This window comes from Lethenteron reissneri, chromosome 21 (genome assembly GCF_015708825.2).
Source record: "Lethenteron reissneri isolate LAM-NWPU_2019-01 chromosome 21, ASM1570882v1, whole genome shotgun sequence".
NCBI classification, from domain to species: Eukaryota; Metazoa; Chordata; class Hyperoartia; order Petromyzontiformes; family Petromyzontidae; genus Lethenteron; species Lethenteron reissneri.
The window spans coordinates 421,391-448,092 of NC_083799.1; the positions used below are offsets into that span (position 1 = coordinate 421,391).

The 26,702-nt window shown below is 44.3% G+C and overlaps 1 protein-coding gene across 2 annotated transcripts in view; it reads right to left on the bottom strand.

The window, feature by feature from the left end:
* LOC133344998 (inactive dipeptidyl peptidase 10-like) overlaps positions 1–26,702 on the bottom strand; it is a 543,079-nt gene that overhangs the window by 122,119 nt on the left and 394,258 nt on the right. For both annotated transcript variants that reach the window (XM_061555335.1, XM_061555334.1), the window contains exons 6-7: positions 11,093–11,145; positions 3,690–3,771 (exon numbers count right to left, since the gene is read on the bottom strand). In XM_061555335.1, the coding sequence (XP_061411319.1) occupies positions 3,690–3,771; positions 11,093–11,145 (135 nt within the window). The remainder of the gene's footprint in view (positions 1–3,689; positions 3,772–11,092; positions 11,146–26,702) is intronic.

Below are 26,702 nucleotides of genomic sequence, written 5' to 3' on the forward strand. Positions count from 1 at the left end.
GCACACGCCGTTAGGCAGCACTAAAGAAGAAGAAGGATCTAAAGGTTCACATACTTTTTCAGACATGGTTATTGAAAGTAGAATAATTTGAAGATATATGTTTTTGCGTCATTTGTTTAATCTGGCTATCATTATCTATTATTATGACTTAGATTAAGATCTAATAACAATAGGTTTGATATATGTAAAATATGTGAAAACCCTAAGGGGTTAACATGCTTTTTCTCGGCACATTAGATAATTATTTCGTGGGAATTTCAGTGATTTCTGGAGAGCATTAATTTTTTCGTGTAGTTAAATGTACTCCATCTCAAGCACTTTACCTATTTCCTTTATGAAATAACCCATTTTCTTTAGCAACATTTGCGGATTTTTTTCAACCAAATTCTAAAATGTCAGCCTGCGGTTGATGAAGTTAATTTTTGATTGAAACCCGCTTACAGCATTAACATTTTGCAGTCGGTGCACCGTCATGAATGAAAAAAATATTCAAATTAAATGCCTTAAAATTGCATAATAAGGAACACAAACGTATTTTTTGCAGTTTTTGAGTTGGCAAATTCCACACATTTGTATACTTACATATTTATTCCACGAAAGTCTAAGAAAAAATAACAATTTTTTTACCCTTCTGATGGCCATTCAATAAGACCAAATGTATTTGTATTCTGTCATATTTGTAGCATTAGAAGCTTGCACACAGACACACACATAAAAGCATAATACCAAAAATAAGATTTATTTAGCACGTGATAATAAGAAAGCATACAACAATAACAGAGAAATAACAATAGCAATAACATGATCACCAAAATGGCAACAACAAAAAAGCATAAATATGGAGTTACATATTTATTTTTACTATAGAACATCTTAAAGCTTTTGGCCGTAAGTGGTCTAATTAACTGAATGAGACTCATGTTACAGCCACCGTGCCACTCCTCACTTTCCGTGGTTCACGGTGGCTTTGTCACATAAAGTGCGAATGAAAGCCACTCTGCCCCCGAATCCAAGAATCTAGTTCATGACATTTATTAAACCTGATGTAATGCATGTTGCGGCGTAAGTTCCCTACGCTGTGGTTTACAATGGCAATGTGAATAGTTTATTCAAATCAATTATTGACAGCACAGTGGGTCAAAATTTGAATCAGACACAAGAACAACTTTATTCAGAGCAAATAGGAAGCTGGGAATTATTATGATTCAAATATGTAGGAATATTTATAGGAAAGTAACAACTAGATATATAAAGCACTGGCTTAAAAGGGGGTATGAAGATGAAAACAGACTATGTAATTTGAATGTATGCACTGTTTGTGATAAAATACTGGGTCAGAAGTGAGTATTTATTCACGGTTGACAATAGGATTAATTTGTTGCAGAGGTAAAGGCTGAAAAAAGTAATGCAAAGAACTGCCCGAATTCTTTACACAAACCAGGTCAAATAGCAGTTGCTGAGAACGAAATATTTTCAAGAATGTGATGAAACTAACCGAAGTTTACCTTTCAAACGAAGGTCATCCTTCAATAAACAGTAAAACATTTCTTAAGCATCCCAATACAACTTTGGGATAATATTAATTTTAATTCATTGTATTGGTTATCCATTCGTATTATAAGATCCACTATAGATTAGAAAAGGTACCAAGTAGAAATGGTGAGATTAAATAGCAAATGGTGATACATATCAAATAAGCAGTGCTTACATATATTGGCGGACCTGCGCCTATGGTGCAATTCCTCATTCTCATGGAAGGAGCAAATATCTCCTAATGAGATATGTATATAGCAGCTGTTTCCTTCTCAACAGATGGTATACATTTACTGACCTAGGATCATGCTGACTCAGTCCTGACTGGGATTAGAACTTAGGTCTCAAACTTAAAGCCCTGCTAATCTTTCCATATATATCACAGTCAGGGTTAAACTTTAGACTACAGATTTTCTCTTAAATTATACTTTATTAGCATGTCCCCAAATACACATTTTCAGCATCAACAAAGTCTCCTTATGAATAGAAAGTAAATCAGAATAAGAAAATTAAATTGACTGTATTTCCGATTCCTCAAAACATAGTCCTTGTAAATTACACTGTGGAGGTTGAATATAATTTTTATTTGAAATTAAATAATATTTAAATGAACAAAGCAAAACAAACCAGGAAATAACTAAGTAAAGAAGAAGGGCATGAAATAATGACAATTTGATGTTTGTTGTGGAAATCGAACAGGAAGATAAAATCACAACAAGACAGTGCAGAGAGTGGAACAAAATGCTATTTACACCGTTGGAACCACATTTGCCAGTAGCAAAATATGATAATTGGTTTTTTACCCTTTTATCTGGCAACAAAACTGACCCCTTTTTTTACAAGGAGTCATGTTTGCATTGACCACAATACCTGCAGTTGGAATGCAAAAAAAAACATAACTCTGATAATGTATGCACTGTCCTTGAAATTGATTGGTTACCAATTGGTTACCAATCAATTTCAAGGTGTCAGTTTTCTTGCCCGATAAAAGGGTAAAAAAACAATTATCAAAATGCTATTTGTTCTGTATTATAATTATTAAGAAGCCGAGTTTAATAATACCACATATCCAATTTTAAACGTGTGATTGTATGATGTATGTTAACGATTGTATCATTGTGTGGCCATGTATGGAGGCCCATGCATGTCATCCAGTAATCTAGAGTGAGAATTATATTAATGACTGCAATGCTGCATGGTGTACAGTATGATCTCCAAGCATATGTTTTTCATATCGGTTTTATAGATTGTCAAGGTCTTGCAATAGTAGGTCACCTTAGACACGGAGAATAACTTGGTGATTTTTTTTGCTGAAACTTAAAGGTCGTGTTGGTGAATACAAGAATAGAGTCTCCTGACACGTTTACAGGAGCGTCCTCTTGAAATGTTTGATCTGGTGGAGTATTATTGTATGCAGGAGCGTACAAGAGTACCAGGAGAAAGCCCACATATACAAGGGGAAAACAATATGCACATACATCCAGTAACTGGTGTGCTATACGGTCTTCTACAGGCAAGATCTTTAAAGCAAGCGGACATATCATGGGTATGGTGACTCCAACTTTGCATGAGCCACCAACCCTGATTCCAACTCGCTGGACCACAGATGTGTACCCGATTTTAAATGATTGGAAAATACGTGGTTGGAAAAAACTTTGCAAGTCTGTACATGAATGTGTTCTGGTGGCGGGAGAACACACACACACGAGATGAACGTCAGATTATTTAATGCGAGTGTGAGATCAAGCAAATTTTAAGTGAAAAAGGGTAATAAGTCCATGATGAAGAAATAATTGTTGTTGTAACACCTATATATATAAACAAATGTAAAATTTTACCAGGTATGGTCCACTGAGCTTTGTAGCTCCTTTTTTCGAAGCGACCTGACCACAAATGATAGCTCAACAAAGTGGCTCATCATTTGTAAATTTATAGTAGTCAAATACTCTAAACGCATGTTTCTAAATGTGGAGGGAAAAACCGGAGGATCTGGAGAAAAATCCACACGACCACAGGAAGAACATGCAAACTCCAAATAAACAGCAAAGGGTCTGGATCGAACCCACGACCTCCTGTATACCGGGCAAGGTAGTTATACCGCACGTGCAGATGAGCGCTTTGAGAGCGAGTTGCGGCGGTCACACTGTGCTGCTCACCAGCTGCTGGCCATGCACTCCCCAGGCGGCGTGCTGCAGCACCGAGTCTTCCACCTCCGGGGGATTCAGCTCGCTCACCTCCCTGAGGATGAACGCCGCCAGACACGCCATAAGCTCACTCAGCAACGCATCAATCAGCCATGCTCACCACAACGCATCATCAAAGTGAAACACCACAAAATATAATCGGAATTTTAGCCCACCACAAATTATCACCAAAGCAGACCACCACAAAAGACAACTGGCCTTGCCACAAAACTCAACTGGCTCAACTATAAATTATCATCAAACCACCCCATCACCAGAAAACAACACAATAAAACAAACCCACCACGAAATATCGTGATAGCAGCCTTTCGTAAAAAAACATCAAATGTCACGCCACACAACACTGCTAAAACACCTTTAATCCAGAAGCGGAGCCAGGATTTTCAGGTAGGGGGGGCAACCCCTCCAGCAATGAAAAATAATAGGAGTTGTTAGTAAGTGTGCGGCGATAACGCATGGCCTGGAAGTACGACATGATTTGATTGTTCCTCACCATCGCAGCAGTCTCCTTCTCGACATACAGCAGGATGGCGTCATTGAGGTAGTCGGAATCCATTGCGGTGCGCAAATGCGTCTTCATGATTTTCAGGACGCTGAAGACGCGCTCGGCCGTGGCTGTCGCCACCGACAACGTCAGTATCAGCTGCAGCAATCGGTATACAAGGTGGTAGCTGGCCATGGCCCGGCCGGTCTGCACCAGCATGACCGATAGTTCAGGGAGCATGCCCACATTCTTCAATAGCTCGCCCCTCTCTATCTCCCTGCCGAAGTGGACCAGCTGCTGATCGAGAAGCATTAGGTCGATGTCAGGAAAGTCGATCATGTAGAACTTGCGGGCTAGCTCGACGAGCTTGTCGACATTGAACGAGGTGAACTGCTTGCGTGGAGAGATACATGCTGCTAGGCGGAGCATCTCCATCGACTCGGCACTGAATCTGTAGGCGAACTCGCCAAGCATCATGTCGATCACTGCGTAGAACAGGTCGACATGGAAAACATGATCATTGGTGTTCATGTGCCCATCGCGATGAGGCCGGCCAGATCTGACGAAGTTGGCGGTCATATCGGGCACCTCGATCTTGTGGGTCTCACAGAACTGCTGCACCTTGTGGAGCAGGTCGTCATAGCCGGTAACGCGCATCTCTGTCAGCGCTTCGACGACGCCGCAATGCATTGACGATATCCTGGTCCTTGGTTTGCAGCGCCTGCGACAGATCATGCGTGATAAGCAGCATCTTCTCCATTAGGTGCAAGATGAACGCAAACTTGAACGTGCACATGCCATCGAGCAGGCGCGTCGCCTCTATCTGCTGCTCCGACTTGCCGCGGCAGTTGGCGATCAGGCGACTACAATTGGTCTGCATGTCGTCAATGGAATCGCGGAGCGTGGGGGCGCACGTGTCAGTGACGTGCTTCAGGTCGACGAGACGCTCACCCAGCATACCAGTCTTGATCTCAATGAAGCAGTTAACGACGGCCAGTTGCTCCTTCTTGCTCGCATCGTGCGTCTCGTCCGCCGTGGTGCAGTAGAAGGCGTCGGCTTGTTCATCATCAAGGAGCTTTCAGAAGATCTGGGCGTGGGCGTAGATGATGTCCTTCTGGATGTCGGGACTAGTCATGATGGAATTCTGCGGGGCGTTGTCGAGCGTGACGCAAGCCAGCTGGACATCCTGTTTGCACAGGAACTAAAGCAGCTCGAGGAAGTTGCTGCGGTTGAGAAACTCTTCCGACTCATTGTGGCCGTGGCAGGCCAGTCCCTGCTTCATCAGGAATCGAATCGCATCGACTGATCCCTCCAACGACTCCGATTTTCGGCGATCGCCTGGGCCGTCTGCTTCTCCAGGCCGTGCTTGTCCATGATAATATGCATCTCTGTGTTCATCATGTCTCTGACCTTCTGTACCGCCTGGTTGTGGAGTGACTGCACGTCACCTTGATGTTGGAGAAGGCAGCAATTGCGGCCACCCACCTTATTCCAGGCCGAGAACCCGTCCAAGACGAATGCGTCCGAGCGATTGCGGGATGGGAAGAGAAAGCACGGGAAGCGGTAGATCGACTCGGTGTGGAATGAGTATTAGAGCCAATCGTACGTCTCAAACCACAATGGCTGCAGGCGGCGCTTTTTTCGCCCCATCATCTTTGACGGGTACATGCTGCCATCCAACGAACGGGGGCGTGGAATGAGCCGGCCCTGCATCGGGTACGAACGACAGATCTCATTGACACTGTTCGGGTCATACGTCGAAATGGCGGGTCTCGTCCCGGGATCCCGATCGACGATGCGCACCCCTGCGGGCAATGGCGCTGGAGGTGGGGAGTTGGCTAGCGTTTCTGATTCCGATTCATCAGCTGCCGCCGCTGAAGACAAAGGATCAGGAGATCGCGATCGGTGACGCTGAGCTGGAGGACGATCTGGCGAACGACTCACCGGGCACTTCTGCAGCCATCGATCGAGGATTGAATTCGAACCGTATGTGATCGGCATCGCGCTCGTTGACGGTATGCCTTCAGGGAAGTCTTGTACTGTATACGCAACTGCGCACAATTCTGTGAGTCACTTATAACTGCTTTGCCATTACTTATTACCAATTACGGACTCAGACTATTGTCCTATAATCTCATAGAGTCCCTGGCACTTAATAATATGCTACACAGTGGCAGTGGGGGTCACAAAATGCCGATTTATTACGAATAAACCCCAATGATCCGATCGAAATTAGGGATTGGGGGGGCACATGCCACCCCCTCGTGATCCAATTAATTTCCACAATTCTTGGTCGATTTTTTTTTTGTTAAACATTGCGGTGGATATAGCGGCCTTTAGCAGCTGAAAGGGTTGCATGAAATTACATACAACATGAGTTAGACAATTCAATGCATGAATCGTGACGCCCATATGAACCACAAAAACCAGTTACACCATACCAAAACAACACCAAACAACCCCAACACAATACTTTTAAACCACTCTATACAATCTATCAATCAACCTAGAATTTATAAAGCACCATAATGCAGCGAAAGACAACCACATCACTAAACGCCTCCAGAAAATACTGTCAAAGTACACCATCACACCAAAGCAAAGCACCCATCCACCCCACACTTAAAGAGCACAACCCAATCTCATACAACCGTAAAACACTGGCGACACTGCTAAACCACACCACCAAACCACTCAGCCCATCATCCCTCTGGTGTCAATGCAGCAAGTACTATGTAGGGCATTCAACAGTGGCTGCCCTATGGATAGATTGACCCTTGCAAGAGAAATATGGAATGACCACCACCAGTTCAAGGTCTGTAAACAGGAGACGAGTGCCACTTCATTGCTCATTTGAGCAGGAAATCACTTTATATATTCCTCCAGCAAAGCTCACAGAATGACGGTGCTGTAGAAAGGACCTATTGTGAAGTATGCTTAGTCCCTCCAGATATTATTGCTGCCAGTCAGAGACTCCTTCAGCACAAAGTCTCTCAAAATGTTTTCTATGAAAATGCTTATATTCACTCTTTTTCTAAAAATAGTTTTGCTACTGTTTACAGTTTTTGATACATATGTAGTGTAATAGCGCCGACTGGTGGACAGCAGCGGTAACTGTGGTGGACAGATAGTATACACGTTGGTGAGGGTGTGCACGGTGTGTGGGCAGAGGGGAGGAACTAGGTTAAAGGTCACGGAGGACTCTGTCTAGAGGCCCTTGGAACCTGCTAGTGGGTTTGAGAAGGGAGGCGCGGTCAGGGTGGATCCAGGCTATGCTGGGAGCATAAAAGGAGCTGAGAGCAGTAGCTTGAACTGCCTGTTCTGGGAATGGACCCGTCTCGTCGTTGCTGTCATCTCGTCGCCCCTACATGGACCGGACGGCGCTCGACTCCTTAGCTGTGGAAAGGTTGCTGTCATTGGCGCAGGAGTTGGGGGTCATCCTGACGATCACGGAGAATGACGAATTGATGTCCTTGAAGGTGGCCTGGTCGATTCAGGCCAAAAATAAAACTTGCAAAAATGGGCCAAGGTGGCAGCTTGGACGGGAGATGCTGAGGTGCAGGTGCCCACGTGCCGGGAAGTCAAGATGGTGGCTGCGGTGTACGGCTATGGGCCGTGCGGGAAGGGCCACTACAGAAGGCCGATGGCTTGGAGTTGGCGAGAAGGGCAGCCCCTTCCTCCCTGGAGTCCCATGGCCACCTGCTTTAGGTGTGGTCGGCTGGGCCACATCGCAATTGAATTCCGGGTGTTAATCCGACATCGATAGTGCCAGCGACAGCCTCCACCCTGTGCGCTTCTGCTCCTGAAGCCCCACAGAATCTGAAACTCTGATGCCGGAAAATATCCTGAGGTCGCCGTGTGCGAGGTATCGGAGGCTGGAGCCCGGTCAAGTGCTGCTATTGAATCCAGGGAGGGGCTGCGCCTTTTAGGCATTTTTTTTTGGTGTTCCTCAGAGCCCCAAGAAGTACAAGATCCTGCCCAAGGCGGGGGACCAGCGTCATGGACTCACGTGAGCATTGTCCGGTGAAGCAGACTCTCCCTTGTACTATCTAATTGGAGAAAAATGGCATGTAAAGGGTAATGGGAGCTGAGAGGGGGTTGTGTGGTGCTGCGTGTTGTGTTGGTTGTCGTTTTTTATGGGGTTATTTTTTGCCTGCGCCGTGCGCCGAGTGTCACGGCTGTTGTGTTTAAGGTTCTCGGGGGGCGCCGCAATTGTGTGGTGTGCCTGCACGCATGCCGACTTGCTCGGGTGGATCAGTTGTTGGGTCGGCTGTTATTTTTAAACAAGGGGGCTGATGTAGTGTAATAGCTCCGGCTGGTGGACAGCAGCGGAAATTGTGGTGGACAGATAGTGCACACGCCAGCAAGGGTGTGCACGGTGTGTAGGCAGAGGAGAAGAATTAGGGTAAGGGTCACGGAGGACCCCGTCTGGAGGCCCTGGAACCTGCTAGCAGGTTCAAGAATGGAGGCACGGTCAGGGTGGAGCCAGGCCATGCTGGGATCACAAAAGGAGCCGAGAGCAGGAGCTTGTGGCTGCCATATCTGAGAATGGACTCATTTCATTGTTGCTGTCGTCTCATTGTCATCGTTGCTAAACGTCTCCGCTAGATATTGCGCTACGAAGGTTAGTAGTTGGCTATCTCAGTCAGCGCCGTCGGTGTTAGATGGCTAGTGTTGTTTACAGGCTAGGCTAAGCTACTGTGGAGAGTGTGTGGACGAGACCGTGAAAATTGTTAATAAAGAAAGTGCCTCCGAGAAACGATGTCTCTGAATCGTTGACAACACACATATAAAATGAAATGCCATGATTTCTCCTCAGAGCATAAAAAAGCATGGCATTCACAATATACAAGGCAGTGTAGTGAAAATACTGGAATTCTGGTGTGAAATGTTGCATATGAACAGCATCAGATAATTAATTTGAAGCTTTGATTAGAAGTGCAATTTCTGTATATTCATATCATCAGATACCATGAAGAGATATACTAGTCCTTAGATCAATCTGTCTCAGTGCTCAAAGAGCACGGGGTGTGCTCATCTTCCCATTGGTGGCCTTGATGCAATGGAGGGAAATTCCACATTAATATTGCAGAGGAAACGTTTCTCTATACGCCAATCGACAGATGACATCCCATAATCGCAGTATTCAATTTATTGACAGGAGATGCATAAATGGCTACCTTGATGCCTGGCTATGAGTAGGGGTTGGAACATGGTATTTTTCATGCAGAATAAAAATTCACAGTGCCTCTATACCAAATGAAATGTGCAAAGCAGTAACGCAATGTACCATCCACTTTGGCAATGTCCGTTATTCCACAAAATGTGTTGAACGATGCAATTCCCAACTGTTAGTCACAATTGAACACCTGTCTGTGCTCTGAGGATCATTTTCCAGAACATAAACAAATTACATACAGTAATGACCATATCTTTGTCACTCCTTTATATGCCTCTATAAAAGCAGTCCTCGAGCTCTATTCGAGACTAATCATTGACACACTGGTACTTTCCAGTACTCTTCTGTGGCTACTTTTTCAGGGGAGCTGAGCTTTACTTCTCCGAACGTCTATACAGTCTGAGTGTAACGACTGCAAAACTCGTGATTGATATGGCTATCTTCAGCCCCGATGGTTTCCACTAAGTTGAGTCTTGAACGATCAACTCTGATGGTTTCCACTTTGACGATTTCGAACAGTTATTCCCAATGTCGTCCACCTCTGGTCGTCGAATAGTCCCCGAGCAAGTGCCCCGACCGCGGGCCTCGCTTCCCCTTATATACTCGCTCGGCCACGCCACTATCGGACACTGCCCCCCCCACCCCACCACTTAATTATAACACGTGTGCTTACAGTGCCTTCCAGCCACCTATTTTCAACCATCTCAATTCGACCTTCCTGAACCTTCTCTTGTACAGTCCCCTACATATGTACGTTTAACTGCGGAGAAAGGACAACAAACTAAGCACAACATTTTTTTTAAAGAAATTAGATTTCAATCTAGATTCAAAAGTGCATATCTCGAGTGGCTTCCTCATATCAGAAGGTAGAGCGTTCCACACGGCCGCAGAAGCGCATCGGAAAGCACGCGATGCAGTGAGCATCTTTGTTTGATGGCTAGCCAAAAGCCGCTACGAAGATGACCAGAGTTCACGTGATAGTTTATGTTCCTTGACGAGATCAGCAAGGTATTGTGGTTCATTTGTGTCAAGCACTTTATAGATTTGAAGCTTTCGTGACTGCAAGGATTCATACTCTTAGGTTTTTTTTGGTAAAGTCACGTAGGTAAAAAATTAAATTAAAATTAATAAAAGTAATAATAGAAATAAAATAATAAAAAATCACGACGTTTCGGAGGCAACACAAGTCTCCGTCATCAGGTGGGACCGTCACAGCTAGATTTGCTGTATCAAGTGAGGCAGAGATTCCGAGATACAAGTTCTTAAATACAAGTTAAGGGGGAGGAGGGGGGGGAGCTTATCAGAATGTGGTAGCCAATGAATGGAACGTATTGGGAGGAATGGTGAGGCTCCGCTCTGTCTCCCGTTCTTATATAGAGCAGCAGCAGGGTGACGTCATCATTAACTCATTATTGCCCGATGATGCTGGATGCAATTACCAGCGAAACGTCGTACTCAAATTGTAAATGTTGTGGTTTCACGCTTCAACACACCGGTGGGCTAAAGCAGTGAACTATTTGTCTTTTGTCAACGTGACACTTTTTTATTGATTGGCCGTGTCGGGTGGTGGAGGGTTACGACACATTTATAAATAACGCGATCTAAACCCAAAAACGTTGATTATGAATAATATTGGTCGCGAAAGCCTACGTGTTAAACTACTTTAGAATAACAGTGGGTGTTGTGCTCTACCTGGTGTGGATGTTGTAGATGGAGTACGATGCCACGTAGGAATGCCGATAAACCTGCAACACACATGGAAACATGATCATTACTACAAATGAATTTTACACCTGAAGGAACTGACAAAATAACTTAATTTATAGCAGGCACTTCTCACGTCAGCTGAGAAACTTTCACTCCACCTTCACTTCATGTCACCATCAGTGATTGCAGATTAATCTTCTGTCCGTAGTTAATTGATCATATTTAAAATATGCTATAAAGAAGCTAAGCTATTTGTTGTATGTCCCAACGATTTCTAACCTTCTGCAACGTTGCAGTATGTTCGAAGTTGCAATATCATTGTTGCCATTTTCTCAAGTGGTGGCACTAACATTACCCTTGGGCTGGACTGTATATAGTCTAAAGACAACATTTATTCGTGATGAAAAGCTAATTGCCTCCATTGAAGTTCGTGCAACATTGATGAGCCAGGCATCAAATTACAATCCTTACACTGTGGAAATTTACACGATCACTGCTCTTAGAAAAGTTGCAAACTCATTCCCCCAAGACGAGCCGCAAGTTTGTTAAACCCACTCCGCGTGGTCATCTCATCCATACTTTGCACATGTTGAAATAACTTGTACGCCAATTACTTTTCCCTAAAACTTCTAAACCAAGCAGTTTACTTTCCTTCTATATTTATACTTTGGAGATATAAGTGAACAATTAACAGGCTGCTGTTTTATTAATTGTCTCTGTTTCCATCAAAATGTAATTGCTCGGAATGCTTGACGCAGCAGAATGACGGACCAGTCTCTATCGCCACGAACGAACGTTACGTTTCCGAAACACAACTCTAATGCGCACATAGTGCGCATTTACAATGTTTATTTATTTAATACATATAAGAGTAAAAATACACATTTTATTTCAAGCCTTCACATGTTTTTTATTATATATGTACAGGTGTTATGTATGCAATCTATGCTCCATATACATTATTCCAGATGTTACACAAGCTAAAAGTATCGTGACATACATGCAAGTAACCCATTGCAGGATGCAGTTAATGACAAAGAGAAATTAATCTACTGATTGACTTGAAATTGCACTGGCAGGGGGTGCATAATGCTTATACTCTAACAATTTAAATGAGTTACCTCCATGTATTCTCTTAAAGACATTTTATTTAAACAGAAATCTATTCTAAATGTAAGGTCAACAAACGATGTTCATAGTTAACTGTCTTCAAGACAGACGTGCACACATTTTATAACAATAATATGAATAAATCTTGACTTAAAGCTTTCGTGACTGCAGGAATACATATTCTATGGATCTTTCGGTAAAGCCACGTAGATAAAAAAATAATCAAAATATCACGACGTTTCGATCGCAACACAAGCAATCGTCCTCAGGTGAAAAATACAGCTCGTGACATTTTAAATTGGTTTCTATCTACGTGACTTTACCGAAAGACCTACAGAATCATATGAAAAATGTTTTGTTCCATAAATGGTAAATGTTCTCGCCAAAGAACACAACAGCAGTTCGGATTAACCTTTTAAAATGGTAAACTAAAACTTCATAGGTACTGTACCATAATCACATTTTGCACCAGAGACAACTTTTGAGCGAAGTTAAAGGCTTTTGTTCTGTTGCCACTCTAGGACAAAGGCTCCAAGTCACGTGATTGTTTGACTTGGATTTGTCTTCTAGAAAAGGAGGATATTTGCAATTAATCCTAAGTCGACGCGTTAGCGGCCGTGTCATCACAACGAGCGGAGAGGAAAATGTAAATGTGTGTCTTTCATAACGCCAATTTGAGAAAGTAATGCAATCGCCAGTTCAGCCAGCGCTCTCTTCATTGGCCCCAAGTAAACTCTCACAACCTTCATAAACCGCATCTACTGCTCAATGAACACCCTGGTAAATAAGAGTTTAGATAACGCCTCAGTACAAAAATTACGCAGGAGGTGCTTTAGGACTTAGAAAATAGATACATCCACCCCTTCAATCAATGGTAGGTAATAGGGATGAGTGTCAGATAAAATTGTATAGGATTTTAAAGGACAATTTTGGATCTTTTTCAGATTTCATTAAATACTAATTTAAATGTCTTCATGCTAACAATAGTGACATCACCTGATGCAACCTGACACCACGTTTGGTGAGAAAAAGAATGAAAATGAAACCATATGAGTGATCTTAATTTTGGAGCTTTCGTGACTGCAGGAATTATTCTTTGGTTTTTTCGGTAAAGTCACGTATAAAAATAAAATAATAAATTAAATAATAGCATACGACGTTTCGATTGCAACACAAGCAATCATCATCAGGTATAATGAAATAGCGACATAGAATATAACCAGAAAACTATAGACAGACATATAAGCAGACAGATATCACCAAGATACATAGAGAGAGCAACCCAGGTACAGAGAGAGGTGATCGTCTCTGTGGGGTGGCCTTAAATAGACAGAGGGGGGCGGAGGCAGAGAGAGGGAGGGGGTAGGGAAAACATTTACATGTCAATGAGTACGAAGGGAGGGGAGTAAGGTAAGCAGGCTTAGAGGGAGACAGAACACACTAAATTAAATAACCTAGCAAAGTATCGAAATGTTATGTAAAACGACACAGAGAGTCGGTCAACACACAATTAACGCATTGCCTGGTCGATTACGTATTTCAAAGATTGCTAAGTTAGAATTTAAGTGTGAAAATTCCAAAGAAAGACAAAACATAAAAAAAGAGGAACGGAGACACACAGACAGAGCAGAACCTAAGAACGATACAAAACGAGTGTAGACAGAGAAAATTACACTAAATATACAGGCAGAGAGAGAGAACAAGAAACCCAGAGAGAGAGAAAAAGGTAAACTTGGAACTTCCCCGTAGAAGTGGTTCAATCTTAATTTTGGAGCTTTCGTGACTGCAGGAATTATTCTTTGGTTTTTTCGGTAAAGTCACGTATAAAAATAAAATAATAAATTAAATAATAGCATACGACGTTTCTATATGTATCTTGGTGATATCTGTCTGCTTATATGTCTGTCTATAGTTTTCTGGTTATATTCTATGTCGCTATTTCATTATACCTGATGATGATTGCTTGTGTTGCAATCGAAACGTCGTATGCTATTATTTAATTTATTATTTTATTTTTATACGTGACTTTACCGAAAAAACCAAAGAACATATGAGTGATATAACTGGTTTTCAGATGAATCTGGAAAAAAAATATTTAGCTCGTCTGAAAATATCTTGTATATAAGCCTGGTTTTTGATTTTCGGATTAATCTAAATATTGGAAACACATGCTTCCTAGGTAGATTGGGTATTGATCTGTTGGCATTACTCCTGGTGTATAATAATTACCCAAAGGAAGTGCAGTGTTGGGTAAAAAAGTGGAAAATTCGGTGCATCGGTTAGTTTGGGCACGGCGCTGCCAAACAACGGCACTGCAGGTGCCCCCTTTATTTTGCTCAGGAATCAATAAAGAGAGGGACCTACAGGAGCAATCGCTCACCAATTTTAGTTCCATTCAGGGTAAACCAGGTGGAGAATGTGCTTCCTGCTCCCCATGAGCCGAAGTGCCCGAATAAACACAGCGGTGACTCAGCTGGGGATGCACGGGACACGGAAAGTGGCAGTGCTTCGAGCTTGATAGGTCATGCTGCCTGGAAGGAGTCCATATGTTCTCATTACACAGGAAGCCCTCGCTGGGGGGAATGTCCTGTCTTGGAAAATTCTTAATTAACCCTTGAGTATATTCCACCTCTAGCAAAAAGCTTTTTCTCCAATCATGCACAAACACGCATTCACATTTGCAGGTTTGTTTCTACTTTTGCAAATGGATCGCAAATTAAAATGTTAAATTCGTCAAATGAATAATTATCCAATGCAATGGGTAAACATGTATTGCTAGACTCTCCGGCGATATCATTACAAACCAAGCCTCACTTGTACGGCATGCGAGTTGTGTCCACTTCAATAGTTGCGTATGACTCAGTCAATTCAAGTTATCAAGTGAAGTAAGCTGATTTTCTCAGCTCCTTCCCCAAATATCAATTAATGCATAAAAAAAACAACAATGGTAACATTTAGATTTGCACATAATTCGATCTCACCCAACCATGCGGGCTAATTCAAAAGTTACCCAAAGAATTAAGGATGCAGTTGATATTCATTTTCTCGGGAACAATTTAGAGACTGTAATTTGCTGTTCAGTCAATAGAGTATCTCTTTATCAGAAGTCAATCGTGGGTTTCCTATATATAAGACTAGTTCCCACCACAGTAATGTGGAATTTCCAACATATGATAGGATAGCTCGAGATAGCCCCTAAAAATGAGAATCAGTCAACACTCAATCCAGTATGGAGACACACTTTGCCTTTTTAAATCCTTTATATTAAGTTCGCTTGCTTGCGTGCTTGCTTGTTTGCTTACGACCGTGCAAATCTTTCGGTCGTTTTTTAACCCACTTCCCGTAATCCAATCGAGCTGACATTTTCCACACAGACTCGTTGTGCATGACAATGAATTTTCGTGAAAAAAGATTTTCCAAAATTTTACACTGTCTAGGGAAAATTTTTTAAATATTTAATTACCAATTGCTTAATGCTGGCAGACAATCATCTGACCCATAGGTGGCAGCCATCTCAAGCCAGAGGACGAGAGGACTCTAGCCGCCACGCATATAAAGGATTTAAAAACTTTGTTTTTAAATCCTTTATATTAAGTTCGCTTGCTTGCTTGCCTGCGTGCTTTTCGTGCTTGCTTGCTTACGACCGTGCAAATCTTTCGGTCGTGTTTTAACCAACTTCCCGTGATCCAATCGAGCTGACATTTTCCACACAGACTCGTTGTGCGTGACAATTAATTTTCGTGAAATTTTTTTTCCAAAATTTTACACTGTTTAGTGAAATTTTTTAAAATATTTAATTACCAATTGCTTAATGCTGGCAGACAATCATCTGACCCATAGGTGGCAGCCATCTCAAGCCAGAGGACGAGAAGACTCTAGCCACCACGCATATAAAGGATTTAGAGTGAAAAACTTTGTTTTTACGGGTTAATTTTTTTAAAATTAGATCCCAAAAGGATCTCAGATGTCACTTCAAGATTATCCTCCAGGCTAACGTGTGCTCAGCTGCTGCATGGCATCATGGGAAATGGTCGTTCTCTTTACCTAAATATCAATAGCACATTTGATAGTAATTGGTGAATAAAATGCCACGAAACATCCATAAAAAATAAAAATGTTAGTTGTATAGTCTAATGTTCAATCATGTGAAGTAATATTTAGTTATCATACATTTGACATGTTGACATTGATGTCAGTGTTTTTAAATATCCATTAAAAATACCGCATCTTGTTACTGAAAAAAATCCCCGTATCCAATCCCATTGACTAATCCCCCACATGTTTTGTGTTTGACTTAACCTCTAATCTGAGCAAAATGCTGAAGCACATTTCTTACTGGGCCATAAACCCTGCGCATTGTGGCATTAACTGGAGGCCAATAGATTTTAAGGCAACGTTGCAGGATTCCCCATTAGAAAAATCGGTGCTTCATATCGACATTGTGAGAATTTCTAAAAAGGTCAGCTGTTGGAATGAACCTCCATCTATTGTATTTCTCCTGGTCCACGATGTGCATGGTCCACAATCTCACGTACATTTAAATGTCATGAAGTCAATGGAGCAAAAAAAATGCACATCAAACACACACCCGTCGGATGCAACCAAAGGGCAATGTTTTCAATGGAGTAAACACAACCAGGTAGAATTTAATATAACAAAGACAGTCTGAAGGCTTCACAATGGTCGAAGTGAAGGCCATGCTGTTTTCACACAGGATAATTCAGAGAATTATTTACATATAGGTACGATGTAAATAATATAGAAATTAAGTATCGGTATTGTATTTTTGGTAGGTTTATTAATGGATTTGGAAAATCACATACAAAACTAAATATGTACAATTCAAACATTTTTTTTCGCAGCTTTGATAAATCACAGTAGAGAAGAACTCATCCAGCTGTGAAAAATAACTGACTGCCAACTGTTTGTTTATAAATGGATGTACAAAGCGACAAGGTGGAACATGTGTCCAGGTGGCAGACCTGGCATATTTTACTAGCAGACAAATAAATAAATGACCTACCACTAAATCACCACAAGTGCACTCAATTCGATTCATTAATAGATGAGTGACCACCAGGGCTTACCAGGTGTACCAGGCGTGGGCCTGCGAGGTGTGGTCACGAAATGTCAGTGCCGAGTGTCACCCCCTCATATTCATGAATTTATCTGGGTACTTTAGTTTCTATCCACATGAAGACACTCATTAATGAATGTGATTGGTTAAACATGAAATCATAGGGCCCTCTTGGGACTCTGTGAGACTTTCCTAATTGGAATCATTCCGATTATTCATCCAATATTTATCATTGTCACATTTGACAGGCCCTTAAACGTGTCATTAGACTGTTTAGAGTATCAGACGTACAGATGTTGTTCACCTTTATATGTCAAGTCAACTGAATTACACAGAAAGTCCTGTTTAGTCAGTTACGTAGCTAGTTTGCAGGGGAGATCTGTGGTGCATCAGCACAGAACAAGAATGACATCAGAGTGATCCATAAGGAGGAACAGGCAACATCGGGACAGAACGTGTCAGAGGTGCAGCCAGAAAAAGAACAAAAATGTACAATGTTAACAAAATAAACGGGCATATTGATCCAAAAACCAAGGATGATGTAATTAATGGTTGGAGAGGATATTGGAGAAATGTGCTCATCGGCAAGCCACCTACTGTGCATTGCCAAAAATATTCTGAAGATATACGGATCTTTTTAACCATTTCCCGTTTCGATGACTTGTGTGTACGTCAAAAATTTTCTTCTGATTACGTTCTGATGACGTACGTAAAATAACAAGCAGGAGGGTGTGTGGAACAGGTTGGCGCCAGCTATCATAGACTGCGGTCGTGTGGCTACAGTTCTCTGCGGTAAGTACAATGTCTTTAAAAACAGCGGCGCTATGTCTATCTAAATAAAATTTACGCTAACCGCTTGCACGTTCTGAGATTCGGCTGTGAACGGGACCCACCCTGCAACTTACAGACATCTCGGAACGGGAAAGAGTTAAAAGTTCACCAGTGACCCATACCCAAAAATGACTCATAAACACCCTGCATGTACAGGCAATGCTTCTGAATGAAAGGCATTGGCCTTTCTTGAATTCTGTCAGCTGAATAATTGAATCAGCATTTGTTCGTGCGTAACATAGTGCTTATTTATTTAGTTAGGTTTGCTATCGGTTTACTTAAAGCAGCATGAACAACATTTCTCAATTTATCTTATCTGGGTTTGGTGATGTGATGTAAAAGTGTTCGACTGATATTCGAAAGGTTATGCAGTGAAAATCCTGGTCAGCCCATCATCCCTTTGGGGACAGTAAAATATTTACGACTTGACGAGAAGTAAATAGTGTATGTCCTCTTAAGGAACTCGCGTGTGCCATACGAGTGTGGATTTCCATCACTTATTAAGACCATAAGTGGATATGAGCAGCACCCAATGTACATTTTCCCATGAAGACACTTTCACACCTATCTTGTATGCTGATTTATGAGCGAGATGTTATATAGCACACATTGTAACAATGATCAACATAACATAAGTCAGAATTATGGCGGTGATGAAGATGGTGTATGCCAACAAATATTAATAGATGTACTTAACATTGTTCATATATGATGTGTAATATATACACACATGTAAAATTGTTTTACGAATGTTAATGTACGCACCTTATACAAACTATCTGGAGCTGATCACAATAGGCATATCCGATTACAAAGACATCCTGGTTCGCACGGGGGTGGTTCCTGCAATTCCACATATCATTCGCTGCAGCATATTATTATTGCAGGAGAGCTCACAGGCCCTCAAACCACTGAGCATCACAGGCAGGGAAAAAAGATAGTTTAGAGGTAGCACATGGGTCTGAGTGACCTGCTGCGCACTGCCCGTGGCTTTGTGCGCTATAGGGAGCAGTGGGATGAATGCGCCTGTCAAACGGTTCACGGCTGCATACACTGGTTTCCATTAATACCGCGGCAGCAGTGAGACCTCTGAATGATGGAGCGCGTCCACGCCTCTCTTTGTGAGAATGTACATGTACAGGCACCCATGTGTTCGCGCATCGCAAAGTGAAGAACGCTTTCACAATGCTCTACGCAGCGACATTAATATAACAACGTGGAATCTTCAAGCTATATTATTAACTCAGTGTATAATATTACACACGATGACAACGGTAAAATGCTCGGGGTTTAATGTAAACCATTTAAGTTACCCATATTCAGAGTTTCCTGGTGTCGTGGTTAAAGTGCTTGTCTTGTGCGTTTATATTCTGATAAGAGTCAACTCAGCCTATAATATCTCTGGGATTGATAAAAGCGAGTACCACTTTGTGATAAGTCAACAGTAGTTCTCTTAAGATGAACATGGAAAACATGTATTAATTCATAATGTATCGTTACTCTTGAATTAACTGGCATTAATTTATTAATTGCTAGATAACAATTATTATTAAATTCAAAATACCCAAAAAAATAATTAAGGGGTGTTTCCAGTTTCAAAGGAGTGTCGTTTAGTGTCTGAAAAAGTATATCAAATTTAAAACAATTACACTTTTTAGAAATACCTTCATATGGAGGCAGTTCAGTTTTTAAATATGCACTTTGGCTTGAGGATCAAATATGTATTCATAACAAGGTTTCAGTCGCTTAAGTAGGTTAAAATATATTAATTAGCTTTAATAAAAATTCTTCAAAACACGTAATGGCCCTGCACCTTTGTGAGCTTTTCCCCTAAGCCATCATTGTCATGTATCATTTGATTCCATATAACCTAGGGCATCGCTATTAGTGATGCAATTAGTGAAATGCATGCCCATACAACTCACGAATGCAAAATAAAAATTAGGTAAAGTTGTTCAGGACTTTTCACTACAACATTTTTGAAATGTACAACCTAGTAATAGCTTGAATCCTGATAACTGTCACACAATGTTGTAAACGTTGCAAATTAAAGCAATTGTTTTTATATTTTTGCCAACGGTATTTTTGTTTTCCCATGTAATATGTATTTTAAGATTTTCCACAATACCTCGTAAAAAGTCTGGCAATGTGGAGCACAACAAGTTATCACAAAAAGGTCATGCATGGTGCAATAAAATAATACTAAAACCAATGTCCTGCTACATTTAAATGCGACAGAAAAGGGAATACTGCAGAGAGTGTGTGTGTATGTGGGGAGCGGTGGCGCAGCGGTTAGCGTGTTGCACTATGAACCTGGTGACCCAAGTTCGATTCCCGCTCATAGCCAACACTGGTCCTGCCCCCCCCTCCCCCGGGTCGACTCAGCCTCAAATGAATATCTGGTGCGGTGTATAAATATTGCCACTCGGGAGACAAAGGCGGCCGGGCATGGTGCTGGCCACCAACTCCCTCATGTGCCGTGACGGCCTTCATAGGTGCTCTGGTGTGTGCGAATGTACAGTGGCGCATGTGATGTTCATCATAAACTAATCTTGGCTCTGCATGTTAATAAAACCAGGGCCCATAGTGGATGTCACAATAACAACATACAAGGCACGCATTGTAATCACTTAATGTATTTACTTTAAACTGTCGGTTTAATCTTGACTTAAAGCTTTCGTGACTGCAGGAATTCATATTCTTGGGTCTTTCGGTAAAGTCACGTAGATAGGATCAAAGAAAATAACAAAGAAACTACGACGTTTCGATCGCAACACATGCAATTGTTACCAGGATAAATAAAACCATTGAAAACTAGCGGGAAAGCTGATGAGGCAGGCTGTTTTAAATGTTTGAAATGGGTGTGCCCAAGGGTCATAAACGAAGTGGGCAGGGCTAGTGATGTTAAAGTGATACATTTGCATGTAAATGGAAGATCGGAGAGCTACCTCCATGACGACGAAGCTGCGAAGGTGGCCATTGTATTGTGAGAGATTAGGATGTCAATGTAAGATCGCAGAGCCACCTCCACATCGAGGACACGGGCGACGATGACTGTGTTAGTGTGAGACCTAACCTGTTAATGTAAAGAAAAAAGAGTGGGGAAGCTGCTGAGGCAGGCTGTTTTAAAGCTTTGAGATGGGTGTAGCCCAAGGGTCATAAGCGAAGTGGGCGGGGCTAGGGATGTTAAAGTGAGAAATTTGCATGTAAATATAAGATCGGAGATCTACCTCCACGACGACATAGGTGCGGAGGTGGCCAGAGATAAGCATGTCCATGTAAGATCATAGAGCCACCACCACATCAAGGACACGAGCAACGGTGGCTGTGTTAGTGTGAGACATTTAACCTGTTAATGTAATACCAGAGAGTCGAAAATAACTACTTACATCGGAAGGTAGGATGGAAACATCACAGCCAGTTGACTTAAACTGGTTAATAACATCCTTCAAATGATTGCTCAGTTTTTACCCATCTTCTCGGTTGAAATTGTCTGTGTCTATGCATATGGATGGCTTCATGAACAAATTTTTGTTGATAGCCAGTGGGCTATGAACACCGAATTAATTAAAACAATGATCAGCCATGGCCGAGGTATTGGTCCTACCATGTTTCAGATCTGCCTTATGTTCACAAACACGGTCCGAGACATGTCGCTGAGTTTCCCCAATGTAGCTACTGCCGCAGACACAGCTTAGTTTGTAGATGCCAGGGTATTGCATGTCAAGGATCACATCCTTCACAGATGGGATCAGATCATGCATTTTACGTACTGTGTTAAAAAATATGAATTCCTGCAGTCACGAAAGCTTTAAATCAAGATTTAACCACCTCTATGGGGAGGGTTTCCACACAACTATTAGATCTTATAACAAACTTCGAGACAAGAAGGCTCATCTGATCGAGTCGCTCCCTTTTCTGAAGAGATGCTCCGACACTAAGGTAATACCGATCGTCTTTACACTGACATCTGCTGCTGTCACATCTCCCAATGCTAAACGGATCTTGATCAGGGCTCGCCTAGCCCTGATCTCAGAGGGAATAAGATTGCTCCGATTTGAACTAGACAATTTAGACAAGACTCTCCTGAAATCACACTTAACATTGACGGAAAACATGTCTACATCTGATTGGGAACGTGTAGATAACATGACAGTCTCTTCAGCCACCTCAATGTCAGCTAAATGCAAAGATAACCTGATTTCCAAGTTCAACCTCCTTTTCAAGAAGAAGCCAGATCCACACATAAAAAAGTTATACATTTGTAGTGGCATCGGGGAATGCCACTGCTTGCCACGTTAGGCCGGCCCGTGTGTGGAGCATGGGCCGTGCTGCTCACACCACCTGCAGCCTGGCAGCTGTGCAACGTGCATTCCATTTGCAGTTTCAGCCCTTGGCGGCAAGGGGCGAGAGCGCCGGGAGCGGCGCAGGGGTGACAGGGGGCCATGGCACTCCGGATGAACCCGGAGGGCTAGTGGCCGGATGTGCCGGAGGTGGGGCCCCCAAAGAGGGGGGCTGGAGGACCCCTGGACCGGTTCCAGGGGCCTCTGGAAGGGTTGAGAAGGGAGGCCTGCCAAGGGGCAGAGGAAGCCCCGGGACTGGAAATATAAGCTGGACCCCTGAACGGGTCCGGCGGTTGTTGCTGATCTGAAGTCATGAACACGTCCTCCTAAAGAAGACGCCCCGGTGTCAAGACCAGGACTCGGGTCGGAGTCTGGCTTTACGGCTCCCTTCTCCCAGTCACGTTAGGGCTAATTAGCTCGGAGGGACCATCTTCCCAGTTACCTAGTGAAAGGGGCAGCCACCCCTTGTGCTAGCAGTTGTTATAATAAAACCTGTGCCTCCAAGAAGTCTCACTCTCCCTCTGTACCCACTACACATTGACAAGATTGTTATCAATCAGAGTAACATTCCAATTTCAGACAGCCTGAAATCGGTTCTAGCCCAAGGGTTGAATTTCGCAGTCACCCCTAAACACATCCCAGTTGATGATATCATTGGCCAGGTCGACGTAGCCCTTAAGGGTTTGGGACACATTACTGCAGACGTGGCAATATCGGAAATCGCTGCAATCTTCAAAAACGCTAAGACACCTATTAGCAACATCAGTAAAGATGAGCGCTTTGAGCTTTCTCAATTAAAAAAGAGAGATGACATCGTCATCCTTTCAGCTGACAGGGGCAATGCCACAGTCATCATGGACAAAACCACATACAATAACAACATTCAGGACCTACTTAATGATGGTAGCTATACCAAAATTAAAAGAGATCCCACCAACCGCCTCGTTACGAAAACCAAAAATATCATCACTGATTCGACATCTTTGATCGAACCAACCCAGCGGTTTTCCTTAAAACCCTCTTCTGCTAGATAACCCAGATTGTATGGCTTACCAAAAATCCATAAAGGCACACCCCTTTGCCCCATCGTCTCCACCATTGACTCACCCACCTACAAACTGGCCCGATTTCTGTCTAAGACCTTACAACCATTCACTGGTTAGACCACCTCAGCTGTACTCAACTCTGCTCACTTGGTATCGTTAATTAAGGACATCTCACTATCTCCAGGTGATTTGCTCATTAGTTTCGATATGGTCTCTTTGTTTACAAAAGTTCATGTGCTTGGCACCATTGTAATCATTGAGGATTTGGTCCAACAAGGACTAAATGCTGATGTACCGGCCCTGGTGAAACACTGCCTCACCAACACTTACTGTAATCACCTGGAATGGAACATTCTACAAACAAGTTGAAGGTACCCCAATGGGTTCTCCCTTATCTCCAGTTGTAGCCAATGTTTTCATGGATACATTTGAGACAGATGCCATACAGGCATCCACTCTACGTCCGTCCTTGTAGAAGATGTACGTAGATGACACGTTCGTCATCTGGCCACATGGCCGACCAGCTCTGAACTAATTCCTCAACCACATCAATTCCATATGTGGTGCCACAACGACGGGGCCGCTCTGCCGAGCTAGGGAGCCGCCCGGCTTCCACCACTGCACTGCCCCCCATCACCCCCCCCACATAAGCACACACCCGCACCCACGTAGGGCCTTGTGGTCGGGTCACCTACCCTGAGTTTTCACCCGAGGGCCCCCTCGGGGGGTTACCCCACGGTTTCTCAGGGCCAGGGAATTGGACAGGACCCTTCCCAGGCTAAGTAACACTGCGGCGCCGTGGGCGGATTTGAGATCGCACGACCACGGCGAGCTCAGAGAGCCCCGCAGTTAGAAACGCATACGGACACAAACACGGGTCGGCAAGGCAGATAGCTAGGATCAGGACCCGGGGCTGGCTGCTGATTAGCCAAAAGGTCAAAGGCCGGCGGGATCGCAAAAGGGCGGGAAATCCTAGGCTCAGGATTGGTCGAGAGACCAAGGCGGTCGGGACGAGGGCGCCTAGCCTTTGATGTGGATAGTTTAAAAGAAAACGCAGGGGCAGTGGGGAACGCTCTTCTTCTGCAGTAGTGAGACGGGGTCAACGACGAGGGAGTCATCGGGCGAGCCGCAGGATCGTCTGCAGGACGACCTGAGCGCCGCAAGGTCACCTAGGACTACAGACGGTATCGTATTACGCGCCTTACAACACCTCCGAGCGGAGAGCAGGATCCGTAGGAGAAGGTTAGTTCGGGGTAAGGACGAGTAGGAAAGCGGTGTAACAGAGAGCGCAGCATAGAATAGGGCTGCACACCACTAGAGAGTGGGTTGGAAGCGCCTTGCTGGCTCGTACACACACACGGGTGGCTCGGTGGGTTAACAAGGGTTAATAAAATCTCGAGCGTAGTAACAAAACCGTGTTGTTGGGTGTTTTTGAACGTGGTATTAGCGTGCACTGCATTCCGCGGGTGTGTGGTCGTTGTATGCGTAAAGGCCGTGGTCTCTGTACGATGGTGCGGGTACGGAGGTGTGTGTGTTAACGCCCGGGGAGAGCACTTTTGTGTGTTGGCGTGCCTACGCAGCCGTGTGAGAGGAGAATCGTCCTTGCACGATACTTGTGTTGACGTGCACGCGCGAGTGCGGGAGGGGACGAGTGGTCGTGTCGGCGTGCACCCCGCTCGCGTGTGCGAAACCGCGGTGCGCAGTGAAGCGGTTAGCTTTGTGCGAGATTGCGTGTGCTCGAGCGCGTAATCGGCTGCGCATTGTTGTACGGTTTATCTCGCGCGCACGGCGGCGGCAACTTGAGTCGTTGTGTCGGCGTGTGCCCCGCTTGCGTGTGCTCGTTACGTGCGTAAAGTGCGGCGCGGTGGTGAGTTCCTGACCCCCAGCCCCGCGGCTCGAGTGCGTAATCGGCTGCGCAATGTTGTACGGTTTATCTCGCGCGCACGGCGGCGGCAAGTGTGTGTGTTAACGCCCGGGGAGAGCACTTTTGTGTGTTGGCGTGCCTACGCAGCCGTGTGAGAGGAGAATCGTCCTTGCACGATACTTGTGTTGACGTGCACGCGCGAGTGCGGGAGGGGACGAGTTGTCGTGTCGGCGTGCACCCCGCTCGCGTGTGCGAAACCGCGGTGCGCAGTGAAGCGGTTAGCTTTGTGCTCGTTACGTGCGTAAAGTGCGGCGCGGTGGTGAGTTCCTGACCCCCAGCCCCGCGGCTCGAGCGCGTAATCGGCTGCGCATTGTTGTACGGTTTATCTCGCGCGCACGGCGGCGGCAACTTGAGTCGTTGTGTCGGCGTGTGCCCCGCTTGCGTGTGCTCGTGTGATCCCGTGTTATAAGTGTGAACGCGTGTGGTACGGTGTATGCGTAAGCTCTCGTCGTGCGAAATCGGCGTACCCCAGGTGCGCGATTGTAACGTGAGCGGCCAGCGCGGCGCAGAGCGGCGCAAGAGTGAGTGCCGTGCAGAGCTGTGTGTGTGGGTGTGCGCGTACGTAATTAACCATGCCTGCTACGCGGACCCGCGGTGGAGGGGAATCCTCGGGCGACGGCTCCGACACCATGGGTGAGGAACTTAGCAGCGGTTCGCTTAGCAGCGGGGGGGCGATTGATGATGCTAGCCCGGCCGTTAGCATTATCGAGGGAGGGATCTCGGGGGCTAGCGACCCTCACAAATTGGTGTCAGAAGTGGGATCAGTGCCTGATTTACTTGGACGATGTGATAGTGTTTAGTAGATCTTTGTCTGAGCATTGGTCCAGGCTTCGAGAGGTGTTCCAGCGACTGCGAGCGGCTCATCTCAAGCTCAAGCCACGTAAGTGTTACATCGCACAACGCGAGGTGGGGTACCTCGGGCATCGCGTCAGCGAGGCAGGCGTGCACACCGATCCGGAAAAGGTACGCGCCGTAGTGGAGTGGCCACGGCCAAGGAATCTGACGGAGATCAGATCATTTTTGGGGCTCGCCACCTATTATCGTCGATTTGTAAAGGAATTCAGCGAGATTGCACGCCCCCTCACCCAACTCACCTCCCCTAAGCACCCCTATCAGTGGACGGGGGCCTGCCAGACGGCCTTCACCACTCTCAAAGACCACCTCACCCACGCCCCCACCCTCGCTTTCCCCGATTTTACCACCGATTTTATTTTGGACACCGACGCCTGCAGCAGCGGGCTGGGCGCGGTGTTGTCACAGGTAC